At 41.4% G+C, this 12,741-nt stretch overlaps 1 protein-coding gene across 1 annotated transcript in view; it reads left to right on the forward strand.

Annotated features, from left to right (window-relative positions):
* LMBRD1 (LMBR1 domain containing 1) overlaps positions 1-12,741 on the forward strand; it is a 132,623-nt gene that overhangs the window by 24,411 nt on the left and 95,471 nt on the right. Inside the window, exon 3 of the mRNA XM_010848503.1 lies at positions 1,677-1,737. Coding sequence (XP_010846805.1) covers positions 1,677-1,737 — 61 coding nt within the window. The remainder of the gene's footprint in view (positions 1-1,676; positions 1,738-12,741) is intronic.

Genomic DNA, 12,741 nt, shown 5'->3' on the forward strand with positions numbered 1-12,741 from the left:
GCGGGGGGGTGGGGTGGTGGGCGGTGCGGGGCCTGGGCTTGCAAGCTGCCAGGCATCCCTCCGGAGGTCTTGAGGTTGTTAAGTGGGCAGGACTACTTGTCTCAAAACATCCCTGTGCATCATATCTGTCCTGATTTGTGTGAATCTTTTTAGGACAGATTCCAGCAAAAATGATCTATATCATGGACTGTTTCTTACTAATTACTGTGTGTAGATGGCTTTTCCTCCACGTTTGCCATTGCTGGATATTTTTAATGTTTTAAATCTTGCCATTTAGGTAAATGGAAGGTCACTATGATATTAATAATAGATTTTCATGGTTTATTAATAAGGTTTAGTAATTGGCTAAATTCCTCCTTGTTGGTCTTTTACAAAAATTTTCTTAGCTCTTTGACTGTATGTTTTCAGATGACTTTTAGAACCACCATGTCAGAGCATTGTCCCTGCTGTTGGGATTTTGATTGGCAGTGTATGGTTTCATGGATTTGGTATTTACAGCCTTTTCATGTGGAAACACTGACTTTTCATTTGGATCTTTTTCATATTCTGTAGTTACTTGTTTCTTTATTCAGGTAACATAATTTTAAAGTTTAGCCTATTCTTAAGTTTTTCACAGTCTTCATTGCTATTGGAGAAATAGTATTTTTATTGTGCACTGTATGCCAAGGTTTGTGTCTGTAGTGCTAAATTTGAGTTTTCCACACTTTCGTTCTTTTAGCCATTTTTCAATTAGAAATTCATAGATCCTTGTAGGTGTTTATAAGTGAAAAAGGGAAAAAAAAGAAAAACCTAAATTATTTTAGGATAATTGAATGTTACCACTCTGCCTTAAAAGACTTGTAAGTGGGATTCTTAAAGTATTGATAGAACAGAATTGACCTGAATACTAAAATGAACCTTGTTACTTAATAGCAAGTCACATAGACTCTCCAGGTTTAATTTTTTATATGCATAAAATTAGGATATTCAAAAAGACTTGCTATTTATCTCAGTTCTAATTAATTAATGTAGTTTTTAAAAAATTTGAGATTAATTTGAATTAATTTTCTAAAATTACTAATTAAAAAATAATTGGGTTGAATGCAAAGGAGTTTAGTTTACTCTTCTTTTAGGTATTTTTAAAAATGTATGTTATGCTGAATATCTTGTTTCTAAGTTACACTTCGCACCTGTCACTCTGTATAGCAGTGTGCCTCTGCTTCCCCTTGCCCTCCGACAGAGGCTAGCATACTTAAAGTGACTCAGAAGCCCTCACACCTGCCCCTCCTCTCCCTCGCTCACCTGTTTTCCCTTCCCTTTCCAGAAGCTCTAGTGAGTCTGTACTTTGCTTCTTTGCAGGCTTTTCAGACTCTCCGTGTATGTGCCTTCACCGTCTTCCCTCCTTCCCGTTGTGTTTTTCAGACCCTGTTTAGTTGCCCTGGGAAGCCACCTCTGACAGTCAGTCGACTTCCATCCCATGAACTTCCTCAGAACCACCTGCTCACACTTGCTCACATTTACCTGCTAATGCAGTTGTCTTTTTACTCATCTGTCGCTCACTTCTTGAAGGCACAGACCATACCTGTCGGTGTCAATAATACATTTTAAAGTGATACTCGATCATATTAAGACTTAAGTATAACTGTTAAGCAATTAGATGTTTCATTAATGTTTCTGTTGTTTCCTTTTTGTCCTAGGACTGGGCCAACGCGAACGTCAGCAGACAGATCGAGGACACTGTACTGTATGGTTACTATAGTGAGTAAATTTCCATTTCATTTCCTGTCTGGGCTGGTCACTAAAGTGTAGAATAAAGCTACATATAAACTTTAAATTTTGAGATTGCACTTGAGATGAGTGTTTCAGCACCAGAAATAAGTAGTTATAGAATTCACCTTGTCATCTTGAAGCTTCTGTAAGATACTTTGCTTCATTAAGATTCACCTGCTGCCCTTCTCTGTAGACGTTTAGTCATGTTAAGTCTCAGCTCTCTGCCTCTGATACCATTGTTTGCTCACCTTCCTTACCACTTTCCCACTTGAAGTGTGGATTTTGAGTATCTGTGTTCCAGAAATTTCTTCTAAGTATTGCAGTAGTAGAGTATACTGTCTGGGAGTTTGCAGCATCACCTTTTCTATACTCTACAGAGCCTATTAATCTGGGAGTCATGGGGGCTTGGAGGCTTCCCTAGTAGCTCAGCTGGTTAAGAATCCACCTGCGATGAAGGGGACCCCAGTCCGATTTCTTGGTCAGGAAGATCCCCTGGAGAAGGGATTTCGGCTGCCCACTCCAGTATTCTTGACTGGAGGATCCTCATGGACAGAGGAGCCTGGCAGGCTGCAGTCCATGGGGTCACAAAGAGTCCCATGCAACTGAGTGACTAAGCACAGCACAGCATGGTGACCTGGGCCCTTCCTCCTTTGCTTCCTCTCTTCCTTCCGTAGTGTTGGATTAGGGAACCTATTTATAATAACCACTTAAATGTTTCCCAAGTTTTTTCTTTGAAAACATATAAATGTGCTTTTTAAAAATGTTTAAGTGCTGAATTAGAAAAGGGATGTCTTTTTTTTTCGGTCAGCAGTGAGTCAAGAGGTTGAAAAAAATTTTTATAGAATACTGAAAAAACATCTGTAGAAGTTTCTGTTGATAGGATGAGTTTTTCAAGGATGTCATTGGATCTTAATTTAGCTGCCTTGGCTCTAACTTTGTCCTTTACCTATCTAAAATCTGCAGGACCTATGAAATTCTATTTCTTTGGTATAGATTTTAGAAATATTTTTGTGGTGTTTTAATAAAGAATTCATTATTTCTTATGAATACATTAAATGTGTATCATAAAATTCATATTTGACCTAGTAAGTGAACACTTTTGAAATGCTGGTATATTAAGCAGACTATTGCTTTTCCTTACAAATTTACTGCGTGCATGTTCAGTCATTCAGTTGTGTCTGACTCTTTGCGACCCCATGGACTGCAGCACGCCAGGTTTCCCTGTCCTTCATCTACCAGAGTTATTCAAACTCATGTCCATTGAGTTGGTGATGCCATCCAACCATGTCATCCTCTCGTCCCCTTCTCCTCCTGCCTTCAGTCTTTCCCAGCATCAGGGTCTTTTTCAGTGAGTCAGTTCTTTTCATCAGGTGGCCAAAGTACTATTGGAGTTTCAGCTCCAGCATCAGTCCTTCTAGTGAATATTCAGAATTGATTTCCTTTAGGATGGACTGGTTTGATCTCCTTTAAGTCCAAGGGACTCTCAAGAGTCTTCTCTAGCACCGAAATTCTAAAGCGTCGATTTTTCGGCTTTCAGTCTTCTTTATGGTCCAACTCTCATGTCCATACATGACTACTGGAAAAACTTTGACTATATGGACCTTTGTCAGCAAAGTAATATCTCTGTTTTTTAATACATAGTCTATGTTTGTCATGGCTTTTCTTTCAAGGAGCAAGCATCTTTTAATTTCATGGCTGCAGTCACCATCTGCAGTGATTTTGGAGCCCAAGAAAATAAAGTCAGCCACTGTTTCCATTGTTTCCCCATCTGTTTGCCAGGAAGTAATGGGACTGGATGGCATGATCTTAGTTTTCTGAATATTGAGTTTTAAGCCAGCTTTTTTCACTCTCCTCTTTCACCTTCATCAAGAGGCTTTTTAGTTCCTCTTTGCTTTCTGTCATAAGGGTGCTGCTGCTGCTAAGTCGCTTCAGTCGTGTCCAACTCTGTGGGACCTCATAGACGGCAGCCCACCGGACTCCTCTATCCCTGGGATTCTCTAGGCAAGAATACTGGAGTGGGTTGCCAGTCATCTGAATATCAGAGGTTGTTGAGATTTCTCCTGGCAATCTTGATTCTAGTTTGACAGGATATAAATCCCCTCATCAAAACAGTTCTGTGGGTGGGGCCTGTCTCTTTGTAACACTAAAGTACATTTGTGCTGCAAAATGTGACAAGATCAGCCCGATTTTATCTAGGTGTAGTCCAGGTTTATGAACCCTATCTTATCATTGAACCTAGAGGCTACTGTGTTGATCCATCATAGTCAAGGGTACAAAGACTTCTACACTGGAGTGTTAATTCGGCAATCTTTCCAGTTTGTTTTATAGAGAGAATTAAGTCTACAGAAAATGATTTGTGATAATTTTTCTTAATCCTCCTAAGGATAATGTGTCTCTAGTGCTGTTTTAAATGCATGGGGAAAAATTAATCTTTATAAACAAGATGACTTAGGGATTTAGGGTTTGATTCTCTGTATAATTTGGATTGTAGTGAGAGACTACTTTGGGATAGGAGAGTCACTGATCTAGGAAAGAATTTTGCATGAGAAGCCAAATTATGAAAGAAAAAAGATTTCCTGATGACTGTGGAATCGAAGCAAGAGGATTTAATTTAATAATATTAATGGTTGTTGTCATTATGTTACTTAATTCATTTTAGCTATGATTGGTAGGTCTTTGACTCGGATGATGACCTATAACTAAGAATCATAGCTTCTGAGATGGTAACTGTCCTCAAGCCCAGCTGTTTCCTATAAATGCTCGCTAGTACCTAACTGCCCATTACTTCTCTCCTCCTGCACCCTGAGTGCCACACAGACTCCAGAGAATCCAAAGCGCTATTTTATCCGTTCCCTGCTGTGAGATTCTGTATTTCATCTAATCTCTCCTAACATACCAACACATTCTCGTTGCCTGACCTTGCCAGGTATTGTGCAAGGCTTTCACATTCAACGTTTTCGTTGATCTTCAGGAATGTCATTTTGTGGAGGTATTTTCTACATTTTACTGGTGAAGAAATTGATACCTCAGGATGTTACAGATCACCTTGTTAGTGAATGATTAGTCCAGAATGGGCATTATTATAGTATTATTATAATGTTTCCTAAGCTGGAGCTGCTTACTGTTAAGTGAGCTGTCTTTTAATAAACTCTTCTGGGGATGTTTGTTACCTATGGGAATGCTTAGCATGGAACCTCTGGGGCAGCTTCAAACATCACCTAGAGGCCTTTTAAATAATACAGAATACTAGATTACATCCAGAGAGACTCTGATTTACGTTGGCATTCTGTTAACATCACCACTCTTCTTATCAGAGAAGCACTTATGTATGGGAAGGATGGAAGACTCGAGGTGCTGGATTCAAGTTTCCCCAAAATTTCTGATTCTCTCTTGAGACCTCAAGTATCACTAGTAACAAATACTGTCACTTACTTTCTTTGAAGTACAGGTACACTTTGTTCATTTCTGAGAGAGTCGCCTAATACTCCAATCTGGATTACTATTGCTTTTCTGTCCTTTGTTCTTTCAAGCGAAAATGATACTATTTGTGAGCTATTTGTGTAGCTCACAGCTGAAATAGCACTAGTGGTTCTCACAAGAATGCTGAAAGTGTACTTCCTTAAACAGAACTTGGAACAGATGAGCACTCATGGGTGGACATCTCAGAAGTATTTCTGCTTAAGGGTACTTTCCTGATTACAAGTGCCCCACGCTGGTGAGTGCTAGTGGGTGAAGACTGTAGTAACTGCTAGGGGAAAGGGAAATAGCATCTTACATTGTCATGAAGATGATTTCATGTGCAGATACCCTGCTGATCTGTGCTGATCTTGAGGTCCTGAAACCACATTTTTAAAGAAACTTCTGTTGTATTAATAGAACTTTGGGTGTTTTTTTTCTGGAAACTTTGTGGAAGTGAATCCTGCTGCAGATACTTCAGCTGCTGATTGGTTATTACCAGGCTGTGTTAACTGAAGCTGCCTACAAAGACATAGCTTCCTGGAGCTCACAGAAGGCTGAGAGGGTAGAATAGCTTGTGTGCATGTGTGTGTGTGCACGCACGCGTGTGTGTGCATGCATGCATGCTTAGTCACTTGAGTCATGTCTGACACTTTGCAACCCTGTAGACTGTAGCCCGCCAGGCTCCCCTGTCCATGGAATTCTCCAGGCAAGGATACTGGAGTGGGTTGCCATGCCCTCCTCCAGGGGATCTTCCTGACCCAGGGAAGATCCTGCGTCTCTTATGTCTCCTGATTGTCAGGCAGGTTATTTATCACTAGTGCCACCCGGGAAGCTGGTGAATTGCCTACTTCTGCCCCTTTAACCTGTACTCGTGGTGACCCTGTACTCAGAAGAAGACTGTCTCGTCAGAGGATGTTGTGCCCACCCCAGAAACATTGACTTATTTTTCTTTTCCTTTTGAGTATTTTTGTTTATTCATCTTTGCCTTCAAATTTCTTTGATATTTTCTTTTAAAGCTTCTCTTGCCTGAGTCTTTGGCTCTCGCTTCTGTTTTAGTTTCACATTTGAGCCTCTTATTAACTCCTCTGTATATGTTTAGCCTTTTATCTGAGTTCTGTTTGGCATCAAATTAATTTTTATCTTTAAATTCTTTCTTTTTATTTATTATAATTTATTGTAAATGTTTTTCTCTCTTCTCTGACTGTTGTTGAAATTTTTAGTTTTAATTCTTTGACCATCTACTTCCCTTTAGCTTCTTCTAAGCGAATTTTCCTTTTACTTAATCATTTGTCTTTATGCGTGTTTTGATTTTGATGTGAGTGCAGGGCGGTTTAGACACAGGGAAAGCCCAAACCAAGAGCCGGGGTGTTCAGGGCTGTTGTGCTGGCTTGTCTGTGGTTGTCCTGTCACTTGCTTCTGGTGACGCTGTCTCCTCTTGACGATGATTTTCGGGCTCTCTCTTTTGTGTACATAAAAACTGAATCATATCCTGTGTGTCGTTTTCTATTTGGCCTCTTCAGTGCTCAGCATTACATTTGAAAATCATCCACATTGTTGCAGGTAACAGTGCCTTGTTGATTCCCACTGCTGTATAATGCTTCACTGTAACCGTGTATTGAGTTTTATCCACGCTCCTACTGGTGATCAGCTGGCTTGTTTAGCATTTGGCCATTCCCAGTGCTGCTGGGAGGCTCTTGTGTATATATGTGTGGGGCGTGGGTGTATGTATACTGCATTGTTTTCCATTTTATGGATGTTCTTTTTCAAACAACCCCACATAGATTATATAATAAATTTTCACTTTTTGCTGTTAAGGAATTCTGTAGTGGAAATAGAGTTTGCCAAGTGTATGTGTATTTAGGTGAGTTAAATTATAGAACTGGGACGAATAAGATTGACCAAGAAGGTTTCAAACTGAAACCGTGCACCTCAGATTTGAACTTGAACCCACACATCCAGGCTTGAACCCAACCAAAACCCAGCCTAGGGCTTGTACCCATGATCTTCTAGTTGAGATCATGATATTCCTGGTCTCAGGGCTTAACGAAACTCAGGGTGTTGGTGTCTCGTCATGGAAAGAACTCACTGAGAGCCACAGTGACAGGTAAGAAGTGGATTTATTTCGAGAGAAACACACTCCACAGACAGTGTGTGCCCTCTCAGCCGGTGAGGGCAGCCCCAGGGCATGGGATGGTGTTTTATAGGGGTGGGTAACTTCCTAGGATAATGAGTAGTGGGACGGGTAGTCTAACTATTTGGGGAAGGGCCAGAGATTTCCAGGATTGAGGCACCACCCAATTTTTTAGTGCTATGGTCAGCCTTAGAACCGTCACGGTGCCTGTGGGTGTGTCGCTTAGTCTGCTGATGGGTTACAGTGAGCATACACTGAGACTCAAGGTGTAGTGGAAGTGGACTCATCTGTCATCTTGACCTGTTTAGTTCTAATCATTTTATGTTGTATTCTCAGGCCATGCCATTCTTTTAAAGGTTGTACCCTACCCCCTTCCATCCTGTTTGAAAACTGTTCTTGTGGCAGGCATTCTGGAGCACCTAAGAGAGTTTCCCACGTGGCACTAGTGGTAAAGACCCTGCCTGCCAATGCAGCAGACGTAAGAGACACGGGTTCGATCCCTGGGTCAGGAAGATCCCCTGCAGGAGGGCATGGCAACCCACTCCAGTATTCTTGCCTGGAGAATCCCATGGTCAGAGGAGCCTGGCAGGCTACAGTCCACAGGATTGCAAAGAGTTGGATATGACTCAAGTGACTTAGCACACCACACAGGAGAGTTTTTAGGACATTTCACCTCTCTCCCGGTTGGTTAGTTGCTGAACACTTGTAGCTGGAGTTTATACAGTTACTCTGAACATGCTGTCTAATCTGTGAATCATGCCATGGTACCTTGAGGTCCCTTCACTTCTTTCTGACTTCTCTGCATGTGTGATGGGGCTGGAGCGGTGCCTTTGCACCATGCTAGGAGTATGAGACGTGTGAGTGCTGAGCAGGTGTCACTGCCCTGCAGACCTCTCTTGAACTTCATATCTGTGTCCAGTGGTCCACTTGACAGTTTCTACCAAAAAGTTCACATCTCAAAATTAACATTTCTAGAGCACCTGATCCTCAAGCTGTTAATATTTGATAAATTTCCTGGTGGTCAGTGAATAGCAACTGAGTTCAATCAATTCAGTTGCTCGGTCATGTCTGACTCTGAGACCCCATGGACTGCAGCACACCAGGCCTCCCTGTCCATCACCAACTCCCAGAGTTTACTCAGACTCATGTCCTTTGAGTTGGTGATCCCATCCAGCCATCTCATCTTCTGTTGTTCCCTTTTCTTCCTGCCTTCAATCTTTTCCAGCCTCAGGGTCTTTTCAAATGAGTCAGCTCTTTGCATCAGGTGGCCAGAGTATTGGCGTTTCAGCTTCAGCATCAGTCCTTCCAGTGAACACCCAGGACTGATCTACTTTAGGATGGACTGGTTTATGCTTGCAGACTGCTAAGGACAGTGGTTAGTGTATAATATTTTAGACTAGGTCTGTTGCCTTCCTTCTAACCACTTCTTCCCTCCTCAGCTTGAACTGAATGAAAATAAAAATACTGCATATCAAAATTTACGAGGTGCAAGTAAGAGAAAACTTGATAAATTCTACTTTATCAAAATTAAAAATGTGACCTTTCAAAAGACAGTTTAAAAAAATGAAGTCACAGACACAATATTTGCAAACTGTATGTCGTATAAGGCTTGTATACAGAATATAATAACAATTTTTACCAATCACTAATTAGGCAAACAGTTAAAAATGAGCAAAGTATTTGAGCATACTTTCATTAATAACGATTTCTAAATTGCTTGTAAGCACATAAAAGGATGTTCAACATTGTTAATGATTATGGAAATGCAGATTAAATCTCCAGTGAGATACTGCTGCACACCCACTAGAATGATTATCTCAACTCAGGCTCTGTAACAAAATACTGCAGACTGGGTGACTTAAACATATATTTCTCACTGTTGTAGAGGCTGGGAAGCGTAAGATCATGGTGCCAACAGATTTGGTTCCTCTCTTGACTTGCAGAGGGCTACCTTCTTGCTGTGTCCTCACGTGAGGACCAGGGGAACAAGAGTAAGACAGACCGGCCCTCTCTTCCTTTTACCCTAAACACTCAGATCATGCAATGGAGTCCTACTCAGGACTTGATCTAATTCTGATTGCTTGCCAAAGGTCCCACCTCCAGATACCATCACATTGGAGGTTAGGGCTTCAACCTGTGCATTTTGGGGCAGACCTACATTCAGTTCATAATGGCTGTAATAAAAACCAGATACTATCCAAGTATTGACAGATCCAGAGAAACTAGAAAGTTCAAACACTGCTGTTGGAAATGTCAGATGGTGTGTTGGGTTGAAAAGCAGTTTTCAACTTTCCTAAAAAGTTGAGCTGGAATCAAGATTGCAGGGAGAAATATCAATAACCTCAGATATGCAGATGGCACCACCCTTACGGCAGAAAATGAAGAGGAACTAAAGAGCCTCTTGATGAAAGTGAAAGAGGAGAGTGAAAAAGCTGGCTTAAAACTCAACATTCAGAGAAGTAAGATCATGGCATCAGGTCCCATCACTTCAAGGCAAATAGATGGGGAAACAGTCACAGACTTTATTTTCTTGGGTTCCAAAATCATTGCAGATGGTGACCGCAGCCATGAAATTAAAAGACGCTCCTTGGAAGAAAAGCTATGACCAACCTAGGCAGCATATTAAAAGGCAGACATTACTTTGCTGACAACGGTCCATATAGTGAAAACTGTGATTTTTCTAGTGGTTACGTTTGGATGTGAGAGCTGGATCGTAAGAAAGCTGAGTGCTAAAGAATTGATGCTTTTGAACTGCAGTGTTGGAGAAGACTCTTGAGAGTCCCTTGGACTGCAGGGAGATCAAACAAGTCCATCCTAAAGGAAACCAGTCCTGAATATTCATTGGAAGGACTGATGTTGAAGCTGAAACTCCAATACTTTGGCCACCAGATGAGAAGAGCTGACTCATTGGAAAAGACCCTGATGCTGGGAAAGATTGAAGGCAGGAGAAGCAGATGACAGAGGATGAGATGGTTGGATGGCATCCCCAACTCGATGGACATGAGTTTGAGCAAGCTCCGGGAGTTGGTGATGGACAGGGAGGCCTGGCGTCCTGCAGGCTTTGTGACCATGAGGTCGCAAATAGTCAGACAGAACTGAATTGAACTGAACTGAAAATGTTAAATTTTTTAGTTTATAAACTATGTGATCCAGCAGTTACACTTCAAGGACTATGCTCGAGAGAAATGGATATAATGTCCACACGAAGATATATATGCAAATTCCACAGCAGTTTTTTTCATAGTAGCACAGAACTGGAAAGAATCCACATGTCCAGCAACCAGTGAGTGTTTAAGTGAAATGTGTTCTGTTTGTGCAGTCTTAAGTCAGGGGTCAGCAAACTGGCATTCCTGTTTTCTGTGGCCACTTTCTGAGATAATATCTGGCTCTTCACAGAAAAAAACTCTCTTAGCCCCATGCTTAGTAAAAGAAGCCAGATGCAAAAGACTACATCTTGTTTAATTACTTCAGTATGAAATGTCCAGAAAAGGCAAGTCTCTGGAGACAGAAAGCAGATCAGTCCTTGCCTCAAACTAGGAGTTGGAGTGGGGTTAATTGCGAATGGCACAAAGCAGTTTGTTTGAGATAATGGAAATGCTCTAAAAATGGATCACGGTGCTAGTTACTCAAGTGTATACATTTACTAAAAATCATTGGATTGTGAACTTAAAATTTGTGCATTTTGTGATATGTCAGTTTTATTTCAAAGTTGTTGGGGAAATATTTAATGAGCAGATATAAGTGAAGAGTATAGGACAGTGCTGGGTATATGACAGGCTGTCAGTCCAGGATAGCTGCTATTATTATGACCTAAAACTTGAGGGGACTTGCATTTTTATGATTTCTATTTTCTAAAGTTAGAATCTTATGTGAAAAATGAGGCTGAAAAGTTATGAATTACCAAGGTTTATAAACTGGAATGTGGTTCTTTGTGTATCACACAACATGGCTTCCAAGAATTGTCAGTTAGTAACGCTAATCTGCATTATGTCTATTTATGTACCGTTTATGTGTATTTTATGTGCTGGTATTTCAGCTAATGTTTCTAAGTAGCTTTGGCGTCAACAGTCTAGTTATCATTAGTTTCTACACGATTGTGCGTTACATTGTAAATTGCTTAGCCTTTTCCCTGACTCTGTAATTTAACGTTTTAACAGTTTCTTGTTATAAAAATAGCATTGCAGCATAAACCTTGGAATTAATTTGAAAGAGAGAGGAAAGAACCAACCAAAATAGTCCTTAAGAGAAACGATTGTTCTTCAGACTACGTCAGATGATGTATTCTAAGTCAGAATCTATAAACGATTTTATTTGGAAAGTTCTATACTGTCAGATCATGCATCGGAATGTTTTAATCACTTTGCTGTGTTAGCAGCAATGGTGCAAATGATTTCTTGTCGTGTAACAAATTGCCCCCAAACTTCTCAGTTTAACACTGCAGACAGACGTTATCTCACGTCCCTGTGGGTCAGGGGTCCAGATGCAGCCGTCAGCAGGGACAGTGGTATCCCCGGGTGTGGGCAGAGGCGGCCTCAGGCCTGGGCTGTCTGTGTTCAGCAAAGTCAGCTTTTGCCGCATGCAATTCCCATAGGGCAGCTCATAACATGGGAGCAAGCAAGATGGGAGCCAGAGTTTTTTAGTCACTCGTCTCTCGCTTTGGTCATACTCTGTTATCAGCAATGAGTCTAGTCCAGCCCACACCCAGAAGCAGGGCATGAGTATCAGAGATGTTAGCCACTTTAGAGGCTGCCTGCCACAGCTGTTTTGCAAATATTGACAGCTGTGGTATTTACTCAACATGTAATACTTTTATACTTGCAGAGTATTTACTAAGCAGATAAGGTATGAGGTTTGAAGCCAGCGTTTTGCAGTCCCCTATGTGCCTTTACCCAATGCCATCTCCTCCCCAACCCCTTAGAAATAAACATTGTTTAAATTCAGTTCAGTTCAGTTCAGTCGCTCAGTCGTGTCAGACTCTTTGCAACCCCATGAATTGCAGCACGCCAGGCCTCCCTGTCCTTCACCAACTCCCAGAGTTCACTCAGACTCACGTCCATCGACTCAGTGATGCCATCCAGCCATCTCATCCTCTGCCGTCCCCTTCTCCTCCTGCCCCCAATCCCTCCCAGCATCAGAGTCTTTTCCAATGAGTCAACTCTTTGCATGAGGTGGCCAAAGTACTGGAATTTCAGCTTTAGCATCATTCTTTCCAAAGAAATCCCAGGGCTGATCTCCTTCAGGATGGACTGGTTGGATCTCCTTGCAGTCCAAGGGACTCTCAAGAGTCTTCTCCAACACCACAGTTCAAAAGCATCAATTCTTTGGCGCTCAGCCTTCTTCACAGTCCAACTCTCACATCCATACATGACCACAGGAAAAACCGTAGCCTTGACTAGATGGAC

This window comes from Bison bison, unplaced genomic scaffold (genome assembly GCF_000754665.1).
Source record: "Bison bison bison isolate TAMUID 2011002044 unplaced genomic scaffold, Bison_UMD1.0 scf7180017864268, whole genome shotgun sequence".
NCBI lineage: Eukaryota > Metazoa > Chordata > Mammalia > Artiodactyla > Bovidae > Bison > Bison bison.